Source organism: Girardinichthys multiradiatus, chromosome 6 (genome assembly GCF_021462225.1).
Source record: "Girardinichthys multiradiatus isolate DD_20200921_A chromosome 6, DD_fGirMul_XY1, whole genome shotgun sequence".
NCBI lineage: Eukaryota > Metazoa > Chordata > Actinopteri > Cyprinodontiformes > Goodeidae > Girardinichthys > Girardinichthys multiradiatus.
In genome coordinates, this window is record NC_061799.1 from 26,706,964 (window position 1) to 26,734,923 (window position 27,960).

General features: G+C 39.2%; 1 protein-coding gene across 15 annotated transcripts in view; it reads right to left on the minus strand.

Annotated features, from left to right (window-relative positions):
• The window catches only part of LOC124869695 (adhesion G protein-coupled receptor L2-like), a 143,752-nt gene that overhangs the window by 83,945 nt on the left and 31,847 nt on the right, over positions 1-27,960 (minus strand). For 14 of the 15 annotated variants that reach the window (XM_047367722.1, XM_047367723.1, XM_047367724.1 and 11 more), the window contains exons 2-3: positions 26,818-27,032; positions 3,410-3,623 (exon numbers count right to left, since the gene is read on the minus strand). In XM_047367722.1, the coding sequence (XP_047223678.1) occupies positions 3,410-3,623; positions 26,818-26,893 (290 nt within the window). In that variant the 5' untranslated portion in view covers positions 26,894-27,032. Of the gene's footprint in view, positions 1-3,409; positions 3,624-26,817; positions 27,033-27,960 lie in introns of those variants that run through there. The other variant, XM_047367726.1, reaches the window with a different exon arrangement.

Genomic DNA, 27,960 nt, shown 5'->3' on the forward strand with positions numbered 1-27,960 from the left:
CTTGTCTCACCCATGTAGTTTTTATATAACCTTTTAAATCTGCTGTTCATTCAGAACAATTAGTTTCGTCTCAAACCAGCAGGATCCATATGAAACTGCACTTAAATTATACAAGCGATGATAAATTTCTAATAAAAAATGTTTAATATTCATCTAAAACTTTTTTACTGTGGTTGGCTTTGTGCCACTCTGCAGCCAACCTGCAGGACAAAAGAACACACAAAGGCACACACCTAATAAATATTCACCCAAGCTTTCGCTCCACTTCTGGTTTCTAGGAGCTCCGAAGGGGAACATTTCTGGCTATTTATGAGTTCTTTTTTGTACTAAGCAGGTTGTGTTCAGCTGACTTGATGTGAGCAATGAGACCAAATCAAACTGTTTAGTTTGCAGGCCACAAAACTAAAGCTGAGTTAAAAGACAGAAAAAGGTTTTCTAGATTATCATTCTCTGTTGGTTAACCAGTACAACAGAAAGCTTATCATATTATATCACTTGATCTTTTGTAAGCACAAAATATTGATTTGTGTACCTGTATGGACCAGAATAGCTTTTTTCATTGCTACAAATCCCTTTCTTGCTGGAACAATCCACCGCAGCATTTTCCTTCACAGTAATTTGGAGATATCTCCATGTTTTAGGAGCAGGTGCAGTTGCTAAGGGTTCTGACAGTCTGTTTATAACAGCAGCGAATCCCAGCATGCGATCTGCACTGCACAGTCTCACTGTGGTCAAGTGTTTGAATTCCACTCGCTTTCTAACATAGAGCTGCACCTTTGACCAGATAAAAGATTCATTCTGATAGTTTTAAAGGGTCAGAGAAGAGGTTGCGATTCTAATGAAATAATGGAAGGCAGAGAGACGAAAAGTGTATTTAGATTATATTTTTTTTACAAGTGAACAGTTTTTGCACCTGCTCCAGTCAAGAGATGGAAAGGTCAAATTCACAGTCCATTCACAGCGTGTTTCTAAGGGGATGAGAACCCAAATATTAAACGAAGTGACCAGAGGCTTCAGCAGTTTTTTCACAAAACTTTCATCCAACTAAACATTTCTCTTGACAAAACCCTTTGATGTAGCTGTCGTGCAAAAATCAATCCATTTGATTCATTTCTAGTCATTTTTGTTGTGGGGGAGGGGGACTTGAGCTCCTGATGAATGATCTCTGCCACAATTTCTAGAAACTGCTACTCTGTGCTGCAGACCTCCAACTGTTTCCATCTACCCGCTCTTGTTTAATGTGTTTGTTTATCCTTCTGTGGGGCTGTTGCCTTTTGCTAATTCTGACAGTATTGACTGGCCCAGTGTGATGGAGTTTAAACACCTACATTGTAGTTTGCTGCACACAAATGGAGCGCTGATTGGTCTCTGAAAGATTTGTGGCTCCTTTAACGTCCCCGTTGATCACATCGCCTTTAATTGCGATCAGGGGCCCGTTTCCTCTGATCTGAATCACTACAATATTCAGATCAAACCTTCTTCAAAATGCTCATTAACATTTTCTTTAGCCAATTTAAATAGGAATAAATGTGGGGGTGTACTTATTTATTCCAGAAATTTTGTACAATTTTACAAAAAGTTTAAAAAAGTTCTTTTTTATAGTTTTATTGTTTTGTTAGGGTTATTACCTGAATTTGTCAGTATTATCATTGATATAAAATATTTATATGCCCAAATATGTTAGAAAAAGCAGTTTTCACTTGACTGTAGGTTTTGAATCAAATCCCCAGCCAGTGTGGGTCTTGACTTGTCAATAAATGTGTAGCGGTTGTCAATGGAATCCAGAGGGCATGGACTCTGTTTTACAGTACACCTGTACTGGGACTGTGGTGTAGATTTAGAAAGTCAGCAGGATCTGATGCGTTCAGGAAGCTCTTCTGTGGAGCTGCATCTCATGGGAGTAAACAGGAGAGAATGAGGCATGCAAAAATCCCAGAGGTCTGACATGGTGGGCGATGATGCTCAGAAGCCAGCTTTAAAGAGGCTGCAGGTTAAGACAGAGCGGCACATAAGACAGTGAACACTGGTCGTTACTGTTTATGAATAGCTCAACCAGTGCCCTTTAAAAACACACACACACACCTCTAGGGGTAAGCAGCAGTCGAGCTGAAGTGTTGCTGTGCAGTCGTTTGACAATAAGGGGGCATCCGGTGAGAGGGTCCCCGGGATGAAAGGCATGATGATGGGCACGGCTCGCTACCTGAAGCAAAGCCACTTCAATGCACTACAAGTGTTTGAACAAAGCAAGAGCAGTGTTTCAGATAGGGAATTAGGAGGGTGTTCATGTAACTGGCGGTCGCCACCCTGAGCTACTTCGATTATGACTCAAACAGAGGCAACAACACGCAGCTGGTGTCAAGAGCTGCGCCGCATGAATGTCACTTCCTGCCTGTCAAGAATTAATCTGCGCTACACTTTTTTAAGATTTAAAATGTCACCCACATAATTTGGTAAGTGACGGCAAAAGCTGGAATTTGAAGGGTGTAAGTTGGTGCCATTTTGCTTGAACACATTCAGCTGTCTGTACATAGTAGTTTCAGCGTGTTGCATAGTGTTTTGTGCTTGTAAAAAGCTCTGCAGAGTAAATAAGGGACCATGGACACACAGCACGCAGTGGTCCTGATCTGCCTGAAATGCCACGTTTGTAGTCCAGGCTTTTCTACTGCTGTGTAAGATATTTGAAGAATGCATGCAAATCTACTAGATAAGCATGACAAAAAAGAGTTTTTCTTGCACTAAGGTCAAAAGCACAGGTATGTCTTAATAAGTTAGAATACCATGGAAAAGTTAATTTATTTCAGTAATTCAGTTCAAAGAGGAAAAAATTATACGGTATGTTATATTGATACATTAAATACAGATGTATTTGAGCAGTTTCTTATTTTAATTATGATAGCTCTAAGCTAATGACAATTCAGAAAATAAGAATATTACATAAAATCAGTTAAGAAAGGATTTTCATAAAATAAATGGTATGGCTTTCACAGTCATGGGGAAAACTGCTGACTTCACAGGTTTTTTTAAATGACAGTCTTAGCCACCCTCCACACAGAAGCCAAGAACTGCGTAAAAAGCTGGCTGTTCACAGAGTGCTGTATGTAGGTTTATTAAAGGAAGTTGAGTGGAAGTAAAAAGTGAGGGAGAAAAGGGTGCTTCAGTCAGTTCTATAAGGGCACTTATTGAAGCATGTTGCTATAAAAGGTAAAAATGATCACGGAAAATAACGACCATTAAAACATATCAATGTAAAGAAGTATGTGCCAAAGTGTAAACAAATACTAGAGCATTAAACAGTTCACTAGAAACAGTGGAAATACTCAAGAAAAAATAGGAGGGCCACATTTTTTCTCCCCAGCTCCTGGTTGTGTTTGTGAAACGAAATCCGTCCATTCCTCCCCCGGTGTTTTACCTTTGTGATATAATCTTGTAGGCATCGGGGAGGTAGCAGTTGACATTCTCCATCTGGAACGGGTCAGCGTCACAGATCTTGTCGTCAGTGCGGCCGTAGTTGGCTGTCTCGATCATGATGACATCACTCCCAGGACAGCGGAGATCAATGGCATATCCTTCACACGAGAGCTCTCTCCTGACCAGCCCGAAAGGCAAGGCCGCACGGCTGAAGCCTAACAGAGTGGGAGAAAACACACACAAAAGACAAAGAAAGCACATCACTAAATTAATAGGTTAAAGGATCACTGCCCCAGCACAAGACCGCACATCATGCTGTAAAAATTTGTTGGCACCGCCCAAATAGGCCACAGAAGTCCAATGTTTACCGCAATTTTAAACAGAGGGGCCATTACACGCAACCCAGGAATGGGGGAACAATGAAAAACAATTCATTTCTCCGTTGCTCTGTGGTCAGGCCTGCCAAATTTTTAAATCGCTGGAGATCAGTGGTAATCTCATAAATTCCTGAGCAAATATAAAGGGCAGAATGCTTAGAGATGGTCTCCTCAAACCAAGAGCATCCACCAACACAACCAAATCCAGTTGGATTGAGAGCAGTTTGTTTTATTATCATATGGAGCTTTTAATTTATTTCTCTGTTTTTTTGGCTTTGTTTGCTTTGCAAAGAAAGACATAAAAAGAGGCAAGCGGAATACAACCTAACTAAACGGGATGGTGCGGAGTCCACACAGGACGACTAATCTATAGCCGAAGAAGAGCTCTACTTTAGAGGGCAATTTCACTCACTTCGAGGAAATTACCCGAGAAAAGTTTCTTTTCAAGTAATGAAAAGTGCTGTCAAAAATAGAACCAAACAGATACAGTGGATATAAAAAGCGTAAAGATACATCTTAAAATGCCTAAATATGTCTTAAATGTACCTCTATTAACTGAAGAAAAATGAATCCCAGACCATGATGCTGCCTTGACCATGTTTCATTGTAATTCTTTTTTGGTGACATGTTGTTTTTGGCAAAAGTTATACCTCTTGGAATTTGGTTTAATCAGATGCTACCACATTCTTCCAAAAGATTTTGGGAGATTTTAGCCAGGCCTGAATAATTAGTTTTTATGGGCTGGAGGAAACGCTTCTTTCCTTCCACCCTTAGTCCAGACATATAATGACTACAGGAGACTGTTGTCATAGGTAGAACACAGCCAGGACTAACCAGAAATTCCTGCAGGTCTTTCAATAATACTGTCAGGCTCTTGGAAGCCTACGCTATAGTTTTTTCAACTTAGCTTTTTATCAATTATAGAGAAACATGAAGTCTTGGGAAATCAAAACAGGCTAAATATAATAAAACAATGTAAAAGTAGTTTTAAATAAAGAAAATGAGTTTTTATTTAAATTGTTTTTTTATTTGTGGCATTAGTAGTCTTTATATTGTAAGTAGAATGACAGGAAATGGGCTGAAGAGAGAGGGGGGAAAACATGTAGTAAAGGTCAATGGCCCAGGACTCGAACTTGTGACAGCTGCATGGAGGACTGTAGCCTCCCTACATGGTTCACAACCTTTACCCCTGTGCCACCACCATGCCTTTTATATACATCTTAAATAAAAACAGCAAAAATTATTTATACCCTTTTGTAATAATCCATGGAAAAATCTGATTATTGCTGACCACTTTCTTGCATGTATTGTCTGATATTTTGAAGATTTATGACAACCACCAGCAATTTGACATTGAAAGGCCTCCTTGCCAACACCCTAATCTTTAGCTCCTTACAAAACTTTTCAGATTCAAGTCTCAACTCTGGTTGGGTCACTCTAAAAGAAACATGCTTGTAAAATTAGATATGTCTTTAAATCTAAATCTGCCTGGGGTATTAATAATTTTAGGTTTTAATGTATGTATAAGAGCTGTGGAAGTTTTTTGTACAGTTCTTCTGACAGGTCCAGGTTTGTAAAATGAGATTATTTTCATCCATTGTTCCCTCAAAGCTTTGGCTTTACCTGAATTGATGCAAATAAGCAAATCCTAAAGAAAAATCTAAAGATACCTGGTTTTTATTACAACTGAATCACTATAAATGATGGCAAGTGTGTGTACAAGAAGAATGAATGCTGGATTTGAATCAACAGGCGCTTAAAGAAAGTATTAAGAGTGTGTACACTTTGCATCCAAAAATCTGGCATTATGCCAGAGGTGTATAGTCATTGCATATCCACTGTAAGATGATTCATAATGAAGAAAAAAGAAGAAATCCATTAACTGGAGTTAAAGTGATCCAGTCGAAAAACTAAGACTGTCAGCAATTCTGAGAAAACTATTTGGTAAAATCTAAGTAGAACACGGAAATGTGGTCCATTAAAGAAGAGCAAGCAGAGCTCTGCATGAGCTGTCAATAATCGTTGCTGTTTTCAGTGCTGGTGGGCCCCTGAGGGAGCAGCTACCATTTGTATTTTCTACTCTGCTCTCTCCTAATTAGCCCTTCTTTCAGCCTGTTACCTTTTCCCTGCTCCCATTGGCTCCTGAGCATTGTCATGTACTAACACTTCCCACCTTTAATTATCCTCACACTTTTGATAGCCAGGGCCCTGCGCAATTAGCATTGTTTGAACTGCTCAGAGCCAAAGTGATTCCGGCTCGGAATTCCTGTCCTCAAAAACCCGACCCACACGTCTGCAAGCCATTTCTGTGTTTCTGCGCCTGGCTCAGATATAATAATAGTCTATGTAAGCCTGCACACGCCACAGCAGCAAAAAGGAGAAAATGGCATCTGTAAAACATTCACTGGTAAAAATATACTGTTAGAGTCATTGCATATTAGGAAAAGGTTCTAGGCACACTTGGAGAAGTAGCAGGAGAACAAAATTTAAAATGAACAGCAGATTTTCTCTGGCATTTGGCCTCTGGACATTTCATTATGAAACCATGATAAATCTAATAGCCAGTAAATTGTTCTTAGCTGGACTGTTTATCACCTCATTAGAAGAAATCAGTCCAGCCAAATCATAAGTGAAGGTCTGCAGGGTCGCTCCATCTTTTCCAATAACCACGACAATTACCCAAACCTTTCAGAAAACCTGTCTAGAATGATGGATCATAAAATCCAGAGAGAGGAGTTGGCGGCTTTACTGTGAAGACTAATGACCATCCCGCCTGCCATTCCTCATGGACGGAGTGACGGGTTTATCACAGCAGCTACAGAGAACAGACGGAAATAATGTATCTCGTAGGGTTTTAAAATTCTAAGAAGAAAGACAGCCTTTCTGGCACAAAAAAAACCAAAAACACCCTCACGTACACTTGCGCCATCTGCCTTCTCTAAGTTTCTTTCTCTGGCTGTCCACCACCGCCTCTGCCCATCTATCAGATCACTTTGGCATGATGGCAAGCTGCTGTCAGCAGAAGCCTAGCAATTGATTAGGATCGTGTCTGGCTGGACTCCTAACCCCACCTCACTGGTATAGATCTTTTCAATCATAAGCTAACTCAAGTAGGATCACCTAGGCTGTGCCGGTGGCCCAAAGAGCAAATCACCACTTGTCCAAACTGAGAACAGTCTTGGTCTCATTAATGGTTGTTTTGTCAACTTGTAACTAGGCATGTAATGACAAATCTATATAAAAGTATAAAATTATACCATGTGTAAAGAAGTCTTTTTTTCAATGTGTAGATGAGGAAAATCTAAATTCAAAGGAATATATTTTTGGAGGCTTAACTGGATGTCTCCTAAATCTCAGGGTTTAGACACAGTTCTGAAGGAAAAACCTTGCAACAACAATGGTCTCTGTATGTGTCTGTTCCTCTGTGTGGATTTCCTTGGTTTAAATGAGTTTTGCGAGATTTTGAGATGGAGCGAAGGTTGTTTGTGTGCAGTGTGTCCTAGGGAGGCATGAAAAGCTTTTCATCTCACACTCTGTGCTTTGTTTGACTGATCAACTTTGAATCAGTTGAAGATTTCGACAGAAGGCCACTAGCTGCAAGGAAAATGGTGTCAGGAAAACTGCAGGATGATTTCCATAACGCAGAAACTGCGTAAGTGTTTGTAACAAAGATTGGGTGATCCTGCAGTACCATTGTCAATGTTTAAAATTAAATGAAAAAATATAGATTGTCTATAGGACAAGTGGTATACTTTGCTGTTTTATGCTCTTGCTCAGATTTTGTTGAATTTTATCCTTATATCATAAATTGGCTTGTATGTGGAAGACATGGCAACAGTTATTGGTTGTGACAATTGCTATGTTAAAATTTACCATTAAAATTTTGTTAATATCACAATTTTAATGTGAAATTGTATCCAGTTATCATTAAAAAATACTCTTCAAAAACTTTCCATTATGTGAAACAATTCAGATATTTTGCTCAAACATGAGCAGAAACACCACTGCTGGCGGTGCTGGAGGAGTGCATATGTTAGGAACTTCCAGGATGATACCATCAAAGCTCTTCTTTTCGGTATGTACTGAGATGTATTTCTGAAGTAACTGGTTAGCAATTTAGTTATTTTTTCTCTTTTTTGTCTGTTATGACAATCACACAACTACGAACATGACTTACCGTGTTTGCTGCTGCACACAAAGCTTTACTTGTGGCTTCAACTGAGGCATGTTAAAGATGGATTATTCCTGCAATCAGTGGATAATTTTTCAAAAGTTACAAGCAGACCAGGAATTAAGACGACTGTGGCTGAAGAGTCTTAGTTTAAAATGACCACCGAAACCCCTGCAGGTGTTCTCTTTTTACTTAGAAACTCCAGGGAGGATGAAAATCCTTACCCCACTGCTTGGGCAATGACTGACCACCAGAGAAGAAATAGCATCTTCTGAAAAGGATCGACGGCACTGCTGAGAGCAAATCACATATGATTTTAGGTATCAGAAATAACGATTAACATAGTGACGTATTTTTCTTATCAGTCATATTTCGTTACAGCCTGACATCCTGGTCTTTTCCCCCCAGTCACATTTTGAACCGACCACTGGAAATTATCACTTAAAAAAATGTCTAAAGGTCTTCCCCCAGTCTTTGGGACTGGTATGATATCACAGTTTAGATGTAAAAAATGAAGGTTCCCACGTGTTTTTACCCATATTTGCTGTGCAAGAGACCTATCACATTACAACCACAAACATGAGTGTATTTTATTAGAATTTTATGAGCTAGACCATCATAAAGTTGGTTGCAACTATGAAGTGGAAGGACAATGAGACATAGTTTTCCAATTATTATGAATAAAAATCTTAAGAGTGTGGTTTTTTTTGTCTTCATATCTTCTGTCTCTACCAGATTTACATGTGGCCTTGACTTTATGTTTAAGGTAGTCTCAAGACTTTTGCAGCCACATTTTTTTTTCTTCCAGGACTGCCCAGTATTGAGCACGTCCATTTTCCCATAATTTCTGAAACAGCTTCCCTATCCTGCTAAAGTAAGGCAGCCTCACGCCATAATGCTATCACCACCATGTTTCAACTTTTATTTTATTTTATTTAGAGATATAGGCATTAAGGCAGGTTGAATAAATATGCTTTCCAAACATATGTTTAATTTGTTACAAAAAAAAACAAAAAAAACCATAGAAATAGAAAAAATGTGTGGTTGTAACATGCAAAAATATGCAACATTTCAAGAAGAAAGAGTACTTCTGAAGAGACAGTACAGGATACATGAGAAACACAAGAAACGATAGAAACAATATCGCTGTTAGGTACGTTGTGATTGATGCACTGCAGACAGAAATTAGGCGGCTACCTATGCAACACGCAATAAACAGCAGTGGTTGGACTCCTTGTAAGTATTTTGAACAGTGAAAATAATCTTTTGCACAATTCTCCCCTAGATTAATGTCACTGGAATAACTATCAATGTCTTTAAAAAAAGTGTTAATGCAAACAGTTTTGCTTATTTTTTTTTTTTAACAGAGGGTCTCATTGTCAAATTGTTACAGTTCAAAACAGATGTTTAGAAATGTTCTTCAGCCTACACTCGGATATGTTGTTTCTTGGAGAGCTCTTTTTACGCAAAGAGATTGTAAATGAAAAAAAAACACGCTATTTTCTTTTTGCCAAGTAAACCACCCCTGGTATCATCAACTTTGATTGAGACCACCTCGACATATTACAATGGAAACCACTTTGACGAAGTGATAATTGGCTCTGATCCCCATTCCTGCCCTTGTTGACATCAGGCCTCATCATGCATTCCCCTCAGTGAGTGGCTGCACAAAAAGGTAGCTTTGGAGATTTCTCCTCCTGACCTGCCTGCTAAGCCATCTATTGAGCTCAAGAGAGCAAAATAAGACCAGTACTTCTGCTCAATCTGTTGCATTCTGGGAGCTTTTTATTTTTTTTCCTTTTCCCTCTAGCTGACTGCCTATAATTCACTGGCGACAACCCTTCTCATAATACATATTTTGTTTTCTATCAACACCCTTGAAATTGGAAGTGGCACTGTGGCTCAGATGGGTGCATCTGAAACCCACTGCAGTTATACCCTGCATGTGACGTTAAAAAAAATCCCTGGAGATAAAACGAGAACATGATGTAGTTTTTGTGTTGAGATATTGCCGTCTGCCAACTGCAAGCGGCAGACCATAACACACATGTTCAGGTTCATCTTGGCTCCCAAGACTGCAGTCATGACCAACCTTTAACCATTCAAACTGCACACCATCAGGCAGTGGGAGGGAAATAGACTGGAGGAATGTTTAATTTAAAAAAACTGGGCCATTTTTAGTGGGTAGGAGAGAATGACAAGATCTGGCACAGACAGAGAGCAAAGGCACTAGTTGACGCTTGTCATCTCCCATTAAGGCCCCTTTGATTGGCCTTTGTGGTCCTGGAAACGGCAAACAGCTGCATGCAAATGGCCCTGTTTCCCTGAGGCTGGCCCCTATTGTTCTGGGTTTCAGTTTGACAGGGACGCTTTCTTTTGCAGCATAAAGGAGGGTGTAGCCTTTAGTCAAATAAGAGTGTCCCCACCACGGTCACAGCAGGAGTATTTCAAGATTGTTTGTCTTTTTATGTTGTTTTATTCCCGGTGCTACTGGTAGGCAACATCTTGAAAAGAAAGAGACCTTAGAGTCAAGTTTTTCCTCCAAAAGTGGGAGATGCCTCCATAATCCAATATCCGGAGGGAATGAGCAGGATTTACTTCAGTGGAGTTAGGTTTTTCAAAAGGAATTTATAAAATGGGCATAGAAGATTAAAAACAATATTTTCTTTCAACTAGGTGTGAATCTTTATGAAGACACTACACAAAATACTTAATTGGTGATGCAGTCGACAAACCTGTACAAAATGTTAAAAAATGTGTCACAGACCATTCATCAGATGTGAGAGGCACACATGAGAAAGGTGGGAGATTAGAACGAAGATCTGGGGATTCACAACGTAACACCTGCTTTTCGAATACAGATGACACCCAAAGAAGCCTTCCATATCCCTGATCGGCTCACATTTCATTCCAACTGTCGAAATGTGGCGAAACACTGAAAATCAAGTTGGACACATTGCACCGTTTCCCATGACACTTTAGTCCCCGCTCTGGTCCACCTTGCTGGGAATTGTTTCTAAAGACAGTGTCAGACAAGACCACAAACCCCGGGGCTACACCGCCCTTCCCAGACGGCTGCTATCAGACACTCTTGATTCCCATATAAGGATTCGAAAATAGAACCCGGCAATATAGAAGTGACTGCTTCTGTGGTCAGATGAAGCGCTCCGCGTTGTATCTCTTTTCTCCTTGGTGATACATGAATTAAGCCGTGTGGGTTCAAATTGCAAAACCACGACTTGTACCACTGCCTTTTCTGTCAATTCATTCTCTAAATGTTGTTTTAACTATGGAAAACAATGCGGTAGTATAGAATAACAGATTAAATGTTGACTCATGTGTCAATGAAGGAGTGTAAGGAGAAGGATTTGTCATTTTGCTGGAGGTAAAGAACCCCAATGCTGCCTCTAGTCTCCTTAGTCAGGCTAACTTAGTAAGAGCATAGATGTGATCACACATGTAAATGTAAAAAAGATTCTGACACTTGTTGAACAGTTAGTTCATTGAGTACATAATGGCCAAGCACAATCCAAAAGGTTGTTGAAGGTTAATGATGCAGCAAGGTCACTGTGGTCGCTGTAGCATGATGGCAATAAGAGATTGGAACAGAGTTGATTTGTTTGAGTTTTGTTTAGCACACTATGGGAGTGGCACGTTGGTAATCTTTGCAGCTCATTTAAACAAATCACTCCATCTTTTTCCGGACCATGTTGTCTTTCTGAAAAGTTTGTATACTCACACCATCCTGTACTGTTCCTACACAACTAGGCAAAACAACAGCTTAATATATTTTGTCCACCCATTAGCATCCACCCACCATAAACAACTTACCTTGTGCTAGTATATGATTTGCCCTGACCAACAAATGAGCTACATTTAAGCCACGTCAGTTAAAAGAGAATAAAAGGTTTGGCCTCAGAATCTGAATACAAACAAGAGTTTGAGATGTTTGGGTCTTTTAGCAATGACACAAATGATATTGGTCTGTCAGAACATGCATGGCAATAGAATCACAAAATCTACCACATATAACTGCTGGATTTGAATGCTGGCAAATTATTTGACACAGTAGTTGGATTTGTTCTGTATCGTTCATTTGCAAATAAATTAAACATGTAAAGCTGAACAATATATTGAATCGCAATATCAATTGGTGAAATATCCTCATCGCAAAGGACTGTTTGGATGCAATATTTGGCTGAGTATTATATTTAAAGTGACATGAAGTAACGCTCTGCTTGCATTTGCCCATTTGGATGAACCTGAAATAGATTTGGGTATTCAAAATGCTTAAGCTCACAAAATGTGGTGGGGAAAATTTGATGTTTGAAAACAATGATAGGAGTGAGAAAATATGGGTACATCCCAACCAACAAAGTAATTGCGATATTGAACAACAATATCAACATTGGATGTTTTCGTAACACAGTGTTGCCCTGATTTCAAGCTAGGTTTACCCATTCATCAGTTCGTACCCCCATTTTGTACCTAAACATTACCTCCTATATTTCGTACTCATAAGCAAGACATTTTCTACCAATGGACTTTACCAATATTGCACATCTTTTTTTGTTGTTAAATATTTTCAGGAACTATGAAGATAAAGGATCATGGTCAAAGCAGAAAAGTCAGGTATGAAATGACTAAAACTACAAAGGTACAAAAGGGCTAAAGGGGCACAATGAGCAACACCCATCAAGCTTTTCCTGATTTAAGTTCCTAAGAATTCCTTTTTGAACACATAATATAAGAAATCTAGGATTACATATCAAATGTTTATTTTTTGCCACAAATAATGCAAAGAATGCATGATGGATTATTCTGCCTCTCCAGAACATCTATCTTGGATACAAGTCTTTCTTGCAGGACTTGCACAGTGTAATGACTTAATTTGGTCACAGGAATAAAGATTTATCCTCCCTGACCCTCTGGGTGCACATCAGAAGATAGACGGAGCTTCAGTGCATTACTAATACATGTAAGCCTCTAAATTCATGAGGGCCACACTAAGATGTCACAAACTAAGATGTTTGGCGCGGTTCACTGATACATTAGTCTGATTAAACTAGGTATAATTTGACATATTCCATAATTTACCAACAAAACATCCCTTTCTTGCTGATACAAATACCTCTTACAACAGATAAACATTTGGAAGAAGGAAATGTTCAGCTTGGAACATGAAAACCTCCTATGTCCTCCTGGGAGAGTGCCGCTTTGACAGAATTAGTTTATTGCTTGTTCAATATCCAAAATACTGTTGCATCTCTTCAGGGAAGTTGATGAAAGACACAGAAAGAGGTGAGTTAGACTAACCCTCTAGCGTGGAGCAGGGTTATCATTTTGCAGGTTTGATCTGCCCTGAGTGATGCCTAAACCCCCTTGAAGGCTGCATTTTACCCTTGCGCTTAAACCCCAGCTGGATTTTCCAAGCAAGAAATGTCTGGGAGTAGGTTAGAAAGAAAGAAGAGGATGAAGCAGAAAGAAAGGAGAAGTGGTGGTGGGGGTGAGTGAGTCTTCATCACATGATCTCGTCTCTGTTCTTGTTTGCTGGGGCAGAGTTCCTGCTAATCAACCTCCACCTCCTTTCACCCTGTCCTGCATGTATGGAGCTGAGACAGGGTGTCAGAAGAAGCTGCAACTGGCACACGGATTACATGAATAATGAGGCTGAGACCACAATGATGACCAGAAGGAGAGATCAGGGCTGTGATGCAAATAATTCAGATATGAAACACTTGAGATGGTTTCTAAAACAGTCGCATTATCATTATCCAGCTTGTTTCTTTGTTACCACAAACTAATTTCTTGAGATTAAAAAGTATTTCTGTGCAGATTTAACCTTTTGAGTTTTTCAGTGCTGTTTGTTTCCCAGCAAAGACATTTTTCCAGCTGCACATGCAAAATATTTTTTGTTTTGTATGCCTCTCTTAGTGTACCATATGTTTTTCATTGAATGCATGTTTCCTTCTGCATTAAAATGCAACTTTTAATGCAATTAAGGCAAAGTCTGTGCTGACTTAGATTAATGGGCAGATTTTTTATCAGCAATCTCTTCAAGAGCCATCCTGAGTTTCCTACTAACTGTGCTCATCTTGCAGGAGCTCGTCTCTAGAATGCTGACACTGCAGCAACCTAATTTAAAAAATGTGTTGGTCATATCAGTGTGTGTTTGCACTCTATCCTCTTTAAGGACATTTAAGCTGGTACTTACACAATTTCAACAAAAACTGGCACCCAGAGTTTCAAAATATGCTGGACTGACTAGAAAGAAATTAACATAAAAAAGGCTGCAATATATTTGCACAAAGAGATTTTACACATTCCGTTATAACTTAATGATTAATTGCCATTTGTTCTGAAACTGTTTATTTAGAAGCTTACAGTTAAACCTGTTTTACAGGGCCTTGCAAAGGGATTCCTAACCCTTAAACCTATCCACATTTACATGTGACATGCTCAACTTCCATGTATTTTATCACTTTTGTTAAACCAGCATTAGGCAGCACATACTTGGAAAGTTTAGGGTGATGTGCAGAGTTTGTTTTGTACCACAAACTGGCATGTAGGCCATGAAGTTGAATTTCGGTCTTATCTGACCTTCTTTCACATGTGTGCTGGACTTCTTGTGATTTTCCTACAGCACAAATACAAATGCCCCCCACCCTTTTATTAGGAAAAAAACAACAACAAAAAAAACAATTCTGTCTCACTTTGTCTTGGTCTGTCACATAAAACTATATTAAAACACTTTGAAGTTTGTGGTTCTAATGTGTTGAAATGTGAAAAAGTGGTCAAAAAAAAACCTTTGCAATGCACTGTATATTGCCCATTGGCACAGCTGTTGGGAGTCTTAGAGAACTTCGGAAAGTCGATAAAAAAAACACACATTCCTTGGCAATAACCCCCTACTATCTCTGCAGCGCTGACCACTTTGATTGACTTGAGCGGGATGACCTTGCCCCATTCCCTTCCACCAGCATTCCGGTCAATGTAAGCAGAAAACAGCAGTGCTGATAACAGATGCCCAGATGGGGAGATCTAGATGACCGACAGCTTCGTGCTCCTCATCTTCGATGAGACCATTGTGCTGTGCACATTCAATGAGGATATACGCTACAAGAGGTCAATACTGATAGTGTAAGGCAAACAAAAATGTTCTTTGTGCGCAGCTATTTCGCTGACTTTTTCTCTGCCTCTGTACTTATTCAATTTCCTGCACAGCAAGAGAAGGCCTCCTTATCTGGGACTGTTTATACCTGCAAATCGGCTGGTGGCCTTTTGTTTGCAAGTGACCTGCCCTCAGGTGACATTTAATTCCTAGACAAAAAAAAATGTGTGGTCATGCTCTATGGCACAGACTCTGCACTGAGGAGATTAGTAAAACAGTGACTGGAACAGAGGCACATTCATAGGCAGTACTGAGAGCTGGCCAGCAGACCAAACACACATCATTACACTGACTCACATCATATATGACCATCTGCCATGCAAGAGCAAAGGCACAAAGAAACCAGAGCAGACCAGGCCTCCGTGGAGTCAGTTTTGCCTTCTATTTTTTATTGTTTACTTATAAGTACCTCTGCCTTAGCATCTGTGCAAACAAAGACACATGTCATAAAAAGCCAACATTGTCAAATGCACAATGCTATTTCTTGATTGCTAAGTTTTTCTACTGTCAACATCCGTTTTAACTCCAGCGCTTATGGTGCAAAACACAACCATCAGTGGAAAATGTGAGATCTGAACAGTTATGACATTTTTGATTCAGAGGGGCGATGACAGGTAGAGACAAATGCATCATTTTGGAACAATTTTCACACAGGGTAAATAGAACTGTAGCCTCCTTTTATTCCCCTTCCTCGCAGCGAGCCGCCTTTTTGTCCAAACAGCAGACACACTTTATGTGTCTGCTTGTCTTGACAAATTACTGCTCCAACTCTATGTTGGGATTAAAAAGAAAGCAGCTGAAGAGGCAGTGCAAAGAGATCTCACTGAAGGTATTCAGAGCACCAACTGGCTTTGATTGCTTTTGCACAAAAATGTTCTATGGTATACACTTTTGTTGTTGCTTGTTTGTTTAGCCGTTGTGCTTTAGATTAGTTATGACAAGCCTTCAGGCTATTTAAAATTGCACTGAGCATTCAATTGGCAGTGAAACGCGACAGGTTCTTGTTGCCTCTGTAAATACTTTTGTTTCTGTTTCAAAGGTGATTTTCTAATGTTGGCAAACACATCCTAAGACACATTGCAAGGCAAAAAAAAAAATAATCTACTACTTTCTATATTGTTACTGAACCCCTACTGTTTCCCTTCAAGATTAAATGCAATGCTTTGTTATTACAGCTGAGCCCCCTGCAAAACAGTGCCTTGCAGCAAGCAAAGTTTCAAATCTACCTCGCGGCTTGGAGCCGGACTCATCCATTACTTGAATGAGGCAGCCTGGAGAAAGGAAAAAAAGAACATTCTTAGACAGCGTTTAAGGGAGGAAAGGTGGGCATGTGGTCCTGATGTTTATACAACTTGTTGCCATAAGACGCGTGAATTGAGCTGCTCCCCAATGCTGTATGCAAACGAAGATTTAGGGCATGCTTTGCAAATGAAATGAAACTGTCAGACAACTTGTGCATTTCCCAGCCCATTAAATTAAGAGCTTATTCATCAGCTCATCGTATAACTGACTTTTACAATCCTATGTAAAACACACAATAGCTGGATGGGGAAAGAGTTACACTCCAACACTCAAATGCTGGATGGAAACATCTCTCTCTGCTTTCGCTTTGACCAAAAAACGCACTCAGGAAATGGCTGTTGCAATAAATCTAGGATGAACCCATCGAGGCTGATATTGTATTTCATTTCCTCTGAGTGAAACCCTGATCCTGGACATTCGTGTGGGTCTGGCTCATTTCAATTTCATGTTCTCCTATGGTTCCAAACTTTCCAGGATATTATTAAAATAATAAAGGACCATGTCATGTAGAAATATATCCGATTATTTTGCAGACGCCTGCAATGCTGCTGCATCAGGCAAGAATACAGGCAAAATACAGTGCCTTGTAAAAGCATTCATAACACAGAATTGTTTTCACATTTCGACAGGTTACAACCACAAGAACAACATAAAGTAGTACATAACTTGAAAGTGAAAGAAGATTATAACAAGCTTTTCAAAAATGTTTCCAAGTAAAAATCTGAAAAGTGTGGCATGCATTTGTATTTAGCATTTAAGTCTTGCATAGAACCACATTTTGCAGCGATTACAGCTGAAAATCCTTAGGGTTATGTTTCCACCAGTTTTGCATATCTAGATACTGACATTTTTGTCCATTGTTCATCGGATGGAGAGCATCTGTGAACATCAAGTCTAGCCGTGGTACTCTCAATTGGAATTAGGTCTGGACATTGACAGGGCCTTTTTAACACATGGATATGCTTTGATCTAAACTATAACATAGTAGCTCTGTCTGTATGTTTAGGGTCATTGTCCTGTTGGAAGGTAAACCTCAACCTAAGTATTTTCTTTTGCTGCCTCAAACATACAGTATTATCTTCCAGGATTAATGTGTATTTAGCTTAGCCTATTTTCCCATAAACTCTGACCAGCTTTGCTATCCATGCTGAAAAAAAGCAATCCCCCAGCATCATGGTGCCACTACAACGTGTCTTGTTGGAGCTGGTGTGTTAAAGGTGATGATCAGTGTTTGTTCTTCTCATCATGTTCTACATTGCATGTAGGCCAAAAAGTTGAAATCTTCCTGTTCTCCGATTCTTCCACCTGAGCTGTGCATCTCTGCAGATTCTTTTGAAATGCTATGGGACTTCTTTCCTACTTTTTCTAATTAATTCTCTCCTTGACTGGCCTGTCAGTTTAGGTGAACAAGAATGTTTTGGTAGGTTTGCAGTTGTGCGTTAGACTTTTCATATTTGATGATTAAATTTATCTGTGACCTCTCAGCTGTGTTCGTGTAGAGGGAGGATTTTGAGTCGGACCAAAGTGCAGACAAGAGCTTGGCAGCCGCATCTTAATTTATTCTCAAAAAGGTCAAAAACGTAACAAAACACTGCAGGTATGAATCAGAGTCAAAATCAAAACATACAAAACATTGCAGGTAACATGGCAAAAACGTAGCATAAGTCTCCAAGCGAAGCATAAACAAAGCATAGTCATGGTAGGGAAAGGGGTAGTGACAAACACAAGGAACCAGCCACAAACAGAGACACCAAACCAACTAATATACTGGGGAAAGACAAAGGCAGGTAATCAAGGGAACTGAGAACAGGTGCGACAAGGAGGCAGGGAAGCAGCAGGAACAGGTGAAACAAATACAAAGGCTGAGGAAGAGTGAAAGGACTAAATAAACAACAGAAAACACAAACTAAGCAAGAGAATAAATCAGAGGAGGAAATAAAGAACTAGAATAAATATGAACTAAAGTAAACAGAGAAACTAGAAGGGAACATAGAAACAATAACCTAAGAAATAAACAAAGAGTCCATAAGGAGAATCTAAATTACAAAATAAACCATCAAAGAACCCACAAAGTCCAAAATGTCACTCCATGACAGTTTGTTGATCTTTAAGATGCTGTTTGTTCATTAATGTTCTCTAACAAACATTTGATGCCTATACAGAGTAAATGGTAAATGGCCTTCACTTGTATAGCTCTTTACCAAGTCCGAGGACCCCAAAGCACTTTACATTACAATCAGTCATCCACCCATTCATACACGTGTTCACACACTGACAGTGGTAAGCTACACTGTAGCCACAGCTGCCCCAGACTGACGGAAGTGAGGCCGCCACACAATCAGTGCCACTGGGCCCTCTGACCACTGGGTCAGAGTTCTGGGGTTCGAACCAGCAACACGCCGGTGACAGGACAAACCTCTACCACCGTCGCCCTGGTCCTGTAGCTGTATTTATACTCGAACTAATTTACACACATAACTCTGTTTTCTTATTTGGTAGGTTTTGTAGCCCAGTGTGTAGGCAGTGGGTTTTATGTAGGGGTATTAGAGAAAAAGGGGGGGAATCCAAATGCAAACAGCACTTTTAGGATTTAAAATGTAAAAAATTTGAAAATCAGTCATTATATTCCTGCAGCTTACCAATTATGTACTGCTTTTTACTGGTTTATCACACAAAAACCCAATAAAATACACAGGTTTATCAATGTAACATGACAAATAAACAAAACGCATATTGTCCTTCAACTTCATAATTATGCTCTATGTTTTGTTGGTCTATTATTTTAAAATTCCAATAAAGATAGAAATATGTTCAAGTTCAAGTGGTATTAATAGTTCTGCAAGACACTGTATTATATTAGTTATGCAAATTGGAAGAAAAAAAAAATGAGATCATTTTTCAATCTCCATGTGACTTCCAAACAGCAGGATAGCCTGTGCAGTCCAGATGATGAACCCCTGCTCTTATTTCTTGAAATACTTCCAGTTGGGCAGAATTTCAATGAAGCGCTGATCTATCACATTTTCCCTTCCTCTATGCTTGTTCTCACCACACAGATTGACCAGTCATCTGTGAATCTCCCACGGTTAGCAGATAATTCATGATCGCCCTACCATGGACCCGCAGCATTCAATATGAATCATAAAACGGCAAGCCAAGCATATCAATGGATGACAGACTGGTTGTGTATGGCCCGGGGCCAGAGAGAAGTTGGAGCACAATGGCCTCCCCCCTCAACCCTGTCAAGCCCAAGACTGGAAATACCAGCGTGGCACGAGGGAGGGCCCTCCGTCAGCACAATGTATGGCACCGCTTGACACAAATGTTGTGCCGAGACGTGGCGTTAACCTCCGCGACCTTTTGGGGGAGAAACACAAGCACGCTGGTGTGTTCAGCAGAGGGGTCTCTCTCTATCAACAAGAAAACCCTGAGTGAGAGGCGTACAGTGTGTTATCCAGAGCAGCAGGGGCTCACAAGTGGCAGAAATGATGTTGTGGGACAGGTCTCCAGAAATAAATCGCCTCGTTTTTCATACAGATTTTTTTTTTTTTTCAAGAGAGTTCATTATTCAAAAAAAAATTGCAGCTGAAAGTCTTTTCTCAACACTTTATTTGTGCTGGAACAACTTTCCTAGGACCTTGGCAAACACTCCCTCTTTACTCTGATCCTCATTTCTATAGATATAAAACACCTTTCAAACACAAACCACTTGATCTTTAACAACATACTTTTGTGCAATTTTATAAAACAAGCTTCAGTTAGACTATTTTATATTAAAACACAGACAGAAGTTGACATTTTATGACACAGCCCCTCCCAAACTGGTCTTTCTTTCCTTTAATGACTCAGATAGCAGCTCATATTCAGTTGCAGCAGATAAGCCGTTTGGTACTTGCTCCCCCTTTGTGGCTGCTCCTTTTGAATTAGGTTGTCGTCTTTCATATCTTTATACAGGAGCTCCGCAGCGGTCTGAGAGATATACAACAGTTTCCAATACCTGCATGACCTACTTCCTCCGCCAGAAACATCGTTTATAGACCGGTTACAAAATGCTACAAGGAAGTGAGGGGAAAAGACTACAAATCAGGCAGGCGAGGAACAAGACATACAGTGGTTTGTAAAAGTATTCACACACCTTAAACTTTTTCATATTTTGTCAAGTTTCGTTTTCAAACTCCAATATATTTTTGGGGGTTTTTATTTATTAGAACAACATAAGGTAGTGCATAACTGTGAAGTGGAAGGAAAAAGTGTGGTGTGCATTTGTATTGAGCATTTGTGATAGCCCATATTAAAACTGAATTGTTTGCTCATTCCCCTTAGAAAAACAATTCAAGCTCAGTCTGATTGTATTGAGAGCATCTGTGAACATTCATTTTAAATCAGACTCTCAAATAAATGTATTGTTGACTTTGGCTGGACCATTCCAACACACTAGTATGCTTTGGTCTAATGCATTTCATTTTAGTCCTGGCTGTGGGTCTAGTACTTTCGTCAATTCTGACCAGGTTTCCTGTTCATGACAAAAAGCATACCCATTGCATGATGATGTCACCACCATGTTTTACCACAGGGATGGCGTGTTCAGGGTGATGCACAAATGTAGTTTCCCTCCACACACAGAAATTTAAATTTTGGCCAAAAGTTCAGTTTCCCAATGTTCTCATCTGATCAGAGCACTTTCTTCTTTGTGTGTCTTCTATATTAGGCTAGTGGCCAGCCCCTTTAGAGATACCATAAGCCTCCTGGCTTCTTTTCTGATTATGGTTCACCTTGACCTGTCTGCTGTTTGTTCATTTATGTTTTGTCCTCTGAAGCCTTCTCAGAAAAGCTGCATTTATACTGAGATTAAATTTCACACAGATTGACTTTATTTACTAACCAGGTGGCTTCTGAAGGCAAGTCTGAATTTTCAGGTTAGGGTCAGACGTATCAAAGTAAAGATGTTTGAAAATTGGGTATCCCGTCCAAATTATCCAGTTCTTTGTGAAGGCCTATTACATATAGATCCAACAAAATACATAGATGTTTGTTGTGATAATGTGACTAATTGTGAATGCATATGAAGAGATTAGAAACAACAAGGTTTAATTACAATAGAGTTAAAATTGCTTTTCAATGAAATCAGTCACAAGTAATATCATCAGTCATAGCAATTTCATCTATTTATCTTGAGTAATGACCTTCTGCGTAGTAGTTTTCTCTTTTGAACAGATAATCTACCACACAAGGACAGAATTATGATTTTTATCCCTCCCACATCATATCCTTGAGGGTCACCTCCTCACCTGAAGTGCATATATCCACTATCTCCTGTTCTTTGGGTTCTGTGTTTGACTCCTGTGAGGGTATACTGGCTTGTCTTGGTGCTATGTTCTCCACTATGTTTGCAATGCAGCTGCTATCTGCGGATATTTACTGAACAAGAAGTGTACGGTGCATGCATCCCTGCAACTATACTTGTTAGCTCTCTGCTTGCAGCACAGTAAACAATAATATGGAAGCATTGACAGTGCAATAAAGTAAAGTTCTCCAATGCTAAAAGAGCTACTGTTCTGAGTACCCTACCTAAAATATTCATTTGACAGTCTGTTAGTATAAATACAGCATATGAAGGACTGCCAGTATATTAGCTTTCTTTTGCTGAGAATAATGAATTAGATACATGCAAAACTTGTCTTATGTAAACTGTAGAGTTTGATGAAAAATATGCCAACCTACTTAAAGCCTTAAGTTGGGGTAAAGTAAAGATATTTTAAGCCAAATTTCTGTTTTTGTGTTCATTTTTTCATCATTTCAGATTAAATTAAAGGTCAATTCTCCGTTAATTTAACAACTTCTCAGATCTTAATAAGCTCATTAGTGCAATGGCTTCTTCCTACTCAGAATTATTAAACCCCAGGTGATGAAAATTTCTAAGGTTTATTTCTGTCCTCCTCAAACCTTGTCCCAGCAATCAGCACCCATAGACTCCTCTAAGCAGCTGCCAAGCACTCTGATAATTAAAATAATTGATGCCCACAAAGCAGTAGATGATAGTGAAGTCGTGCCCAGGTAGCCATTTCCTCGATCTGAGATCTAATTAAGGGACGGCAGTTAACAGGAGCAGTGGTGGTGTGGAGTTAAGATGTTAAAAAGAAAAAAAAAACTTTGTGATACAGCTGCTACTAAAGATTTCCGACAGTGACATTAAAGCCCCCGTTTGACTGCTGAAGACCTACAGCAACATTTAACAGACTGCACAGTGATACAAAAAACAGCTGCACAAACACAGCCTCAAAACAAGAACAAACAGAAGAAGAAAAGCAGTCTTTTATGCTGCCCATAAACATCGCTATTGAAGATTTACAGATGAATATTCTAACCAGGCTGATGTATTTTGTAAACAAGTCTTGTGGAGTGATGGGAGGAACATAGAATGTTTGAAGACAAAAGTCAGCGGGACTTTATGAAAACATCTTTTTCCACAACGGAGCATTAATCATGGAGTAGACTTGTATAGCAGTTTGTGGCACCAGTAAAGTTTCAGCATGCCTTAATGCACATAAATACAAGGCAAACATTTGTCAAGTTTTCATAAAATAATAAAAAAAACACTCAATAGTAAAGGTGTAAGGGTACATGTATTTATACTCGAATTATTAGGGGTAAAAAATCACTCACAGGTACATGCAGTCAGACCAAGAATACAGTGTGGTTATGAGAAAAAGTAACTCCCCCCCTATTCCTAACATCTGGTTGTACCATCTTTAGCAGGTGGCTACTCTAATTCCCTTTTTATTAACCCTTCGAAGGTGGACTTGCTAGTGCACTTTGAATCACTGTCCTGCCCACTTCCTGCATAACCGAAGTGGAGTTGAACTTACGATCACAATCTGATGGTGGGACATTCTCCTTTAGGATTTTCAGAGTTACTGAGAATTGCAGACACTATCCAGTCATGGCAATTAGTTCAGGTCCTGAAACAGCAAAGCAGCTCCAGACCATCACACTACCACCACCATGTTTGACGGTCAGTATAATGTTCTTTTTCTGAAATGCTGTGTTAAAATTAAGCTTGATTTACCAGCATTTACATCGTCCAAAAGGTTTGGCCTTTGTTACAATAGCCCACACAATATTTACCTGAAGTCTTGGGGATTGTTATGGTGTTTTTCAGCAAATGTGAGATGGGCCTATGTGTTCATTTTGGTCAGCAGTGGTTTTTAAATTAACATGGATTTTTGCCCAGTCTTTTTCTTAATGCAGAGTCATGAACAATGACCCTAGCTGGAGAATGTTAGCCCTGCAATGCTATGGACATTGTTCTGGGTTCCTGTCAGACTTCCTCAATGAGTTGTTGGCACACTTGGAGTAATTTTGGAAGGTCAACCAATCCTGTTTTCTCATTTATGGATAATGGTTCTAACTGTAGTTGCCTTGAGTCCCAAAATGGTTTTGTAGCCTTTCTAGGCTGACAAATTTCAGTGCCTTTGTTTTTGTCTTGGTTCAAATTAAAATTCTTTACAGCATATTTAGTAGGCTTTAGCCTACTTCATGTCATGCAACGTCCAGTTCAAACTGGATGGGTGTTTTTAAAATATTTTTGCCTTGCTGTACATAGCCTGCTAACTTACAGCCTCCTCTTTAAAAAAGGTGGTTTATTTTTCTGTCCCAGCTTTTGGTGAGGGTTATTTTCTGTTCCCATACCGAACTAGGACTTATGCATACACCTCTAGTTAACATGGATATCCTTCCAAAATAGGATGAACAGTTTTAAAAAAGTCATATTCCACAATGGACCTTGAAGGATGTTAGATGAACTCTGAAGCCCACTCATTTTGCACAGCTGAAGGGTCTGTTTGTAGACAGACCTAAGAAACAAAACCATGCATGTATTTTAGCTCAAAGGAAGACTGAGCAAACGCTACAGAAAGAGAAACTGAAAAAATATTGACTCGAACCAAAAACCTCTTATAAACCATCAGCAAGTTACCAGTAATCTACCAGGCTGTCAAACTTTCCCTTTTTGTTTTTCTTTCTTTCTTTTTTCTCTCTTGTATTTCTGAACTATGTACTGGGAGGGGGGGGGGAGGGGGGGACAATATTTTGCCATTTGAAAATTAATTAGATTGTTTATTTCAAGAAAAATAATTGTTGGCCACATTTTTGCCTCCTCACACAAAAATGTTAGCCCGTTAGGTCAGTTTCATTGCATTTTGCTCAAAGTTTATTAAAACAAAACCAAAACTGGTGTTCATTTCTCCCACCAGATAGGAAAGCCAACGCAGACTGAGAGAAAACTGCTTTCTTTTCAGGTATGTCAGTGAGCAGTTCAAATCAAGGGGGGAGTGTTATAGGTGAAAATCATAACCTGATTATACCCTCTCCTGGTGAGGGACAGGAGGTAATTATCAGGTGGAGTTTGCATTGCGGGGACGCTGATGGAAAGATAGATCATAAGCGGCAGGATGCAGGCCCTCAGGGCTGGACGGGCTGAAGGTGAGTGGCATGTGGACAGAATTGGATATTGTTTTCAGATGGACCCACACACTCACTCACTCACTCACTCACACACATACACACACTCCTTTATTGACAGATTGGCAAATATGCATTCTTGGGCCTGAGAGCCTTCACATCAACTTGAAACCCAAAACCTGTACTTTCTGCATACCGAAGCAGTATTCCTCTTAAAGAAATTCAACAAGACTATTCAACTTTGTTTCCTAGCCAGACCAAATCAGAGGTCTATTCTTCAAGAACCCCAGCAAGCCCTTCTTCCATTTTACCTAATCTAACAAAACAAAAAGCAGCATTACTACTTGAGAGACAGCTGGAATAGGCTGCTCTGTAGCAGGCTGTCGTTTCTAACAAATTGTCTGCCAGAGCCAGATCTAAAATGGGACTGGAAAAGAAATCTATCACAGAACGGCAAGAGGGAGAAATAATGCAAATCCCAAATTGAAAAGGGGGCCCCTAAAATAAAGTGCTTCAACATCTATCTGTAATAAATGCCTGGCACCCAACCATGTGATTTCAAGTTACTTTGTCTCACCGTACAATGGGTCTGAAAGGAAAAGACGGAAATGATAATCATTAATTCAGACACATCAACCATCAGTCGTTGTGACTGACATGTAACAGATGGGTGTGTTTTGTCACAACACTTATAATTACAACCAAATGTGCTAATCAAAAGTGAGGAAAGGAAGAGGAAACTGAGATAAAAATCAAAAAATAAAAGAAAAAACTGCTTTAGGATTTCATTTGGGGACTTATAACGGAGTTGCATTATTTCCTTTTTTTTTTTTTTTGCATTATTTCGAAGTCCCTCGCCCTTGTGTATGTCTTTTTGATGATTCCATGTTCACTGGGTGACAATTTATCAAGGTGGGAATAAAAAATGCATAATTTCTTGGAGAAAATGGTTCATCAAAGTACACATGTAATCTATTATAATCTGGAGCAGAAAATGTGTCATTTTGAGACTTTACAAGACAACGCTGACAGCAGTTTCAAGTGCCACTGTTAAACCAGAGACACTTTTTAAATATATCAAAAGCCAGATATATCCAAGTAGTTCCACTATGAAGCTATGCAAAAGTTCAAATCTACAGACATTTTCCATCATACCATTCCTGTGGTTTCAAATAATTTAATTACATTTTGGGAAAAAAAATGTTTTGTCTGGCTATATGTACCAAAGAGTAATGCAGCATTACACCTCCCCCGCTTGCTGCTGCCCACTGCTGGTCAGTTGCCTGAAAGAAAGCTTTTACACTTTTCCCTTGTTTTACAATAAAGACAACTTTAGGCAATTGGAAATTAACCAATGACAGAAAAACACAAAGTCAGGGTTTGGGAACTAAAATAGCAATACCAATTATTGATGCGATATGGACATAGAATCTTATCGCAATATTTGTTGTTATCTATTTCAATAACGTTAAATCACAATTCTTATCACTGTACTTTTTTCCACCTATGACAATAAACAATATAATAATTATAATAACAAAATGGGACTAAATTGTAATAATATTCTATATTAATTTATAAGAAGTAGAATACATTTTTTCTTTGCTGTTTTTAATAAAAGCAATAAGATGTTTTACATTTTAGTGTTCATTTCTTGGGGCAAATACTGTGAAATTTTGCTATTTTTTTCTCAAGGTTATCAGACCATGACATATCATCCCAGTTCATGCCTAGTCTTGAACATTTTTAAACTTCAAGGTTAAACCCAAAGAAGACTTTGGCAACCTATCTGCCTGCTCCTCACTCCTCAAAAACAGCTTACAACAGTTTGCACTAATAAATTCAACAGATTCATAGTGTGTTGAATACTAAAAAGCTCCACCAAAGGTTGACTGGAATCGCATTAATTCCACCTTCTAAGAACTCACCTTGTGTATAGTGAAAGCACAGGAAAAGGAGCAGGAGGCAGCGAAACACTGCACACCTCCACAGTGCAGAGGTCATTGTGCCGCAGTTAGCAAACGATCCGAGTGATTGGTGGGCTGATAACAGGACTTCAAAGTGTCGCAGTTGGAGGACGGAGAGCCGGAAAGACTTCAGTGATCAGTAGGTTTCTGAGAAGTATCGCCGAGCATCTTTTTGTCTAGAGGTAAACAAAACAAAGGAAAATCTGTGTAAGAATTTAGCAGTTGAAAGGTTAACATCAGTATCACTATAGTGTTGGTGCATTCATGATGTGAGACAAGACTCAAGAATTCATCTGTAGATTACTTATGAAAAACGACAAGCAAATGTCTGAACAGCATGAAGGCAAAATTTCAAACTAAAGTTTGATCCATCAAGGGTATTTTTAATGTTTAAATTTCTTGATAATCTAACATTTATTTTTTCCCACACATTTATAAGGGTACCAACATGAAACTAAAGCACACAATGCACTTCAGTACCTATTCAGCACTGTAACATTACAACCAAATGTGTACTCTGCATTATTCTCCTATGTCTCTGTGCTAAACAGGAAGCGTGTCACCCCAGCAACATACAGGTTATACAGGACGCCATCAGCAGCTTAAAGAGCTACTTTTGTTTCCCGCCTTATCAAGGGGCGGCAAAATCAGTCCTTTGTTTCCACAAGCAGCAAAAGGTTAGAGCCTGAGACAGACTAACACACAAGACAGACAAGCTGCTTACCAAAGTCAAACACTGAGGGATCTGTTGCATGTAACATGTGAAAAGACCACAAACTCACGCACACACATGCGCTTATCCATATGCATGCTTTAAATCAATATATAGTCAGTAATGTTTATGCATGATCTGATCCGGAAACACATTCAGAAACAACAATATATATATATATATAGTAAATCTTTGTTTCCTTGTGATTGCCACCCTCTGCGCAATATTACTAAGGTGAAGTGTAGAAGTGTCTGAGTGAAGGAGGGTCAAGAGTAACCTACTTTTACTGCCTGTGAGTTGTTTGAAATAACATCAAAAATTAGTAATTGGATCTTACTAAAATACAAAATTTGAATTGATGCATAATGTTCACTTCCTATTTCAATTATCAG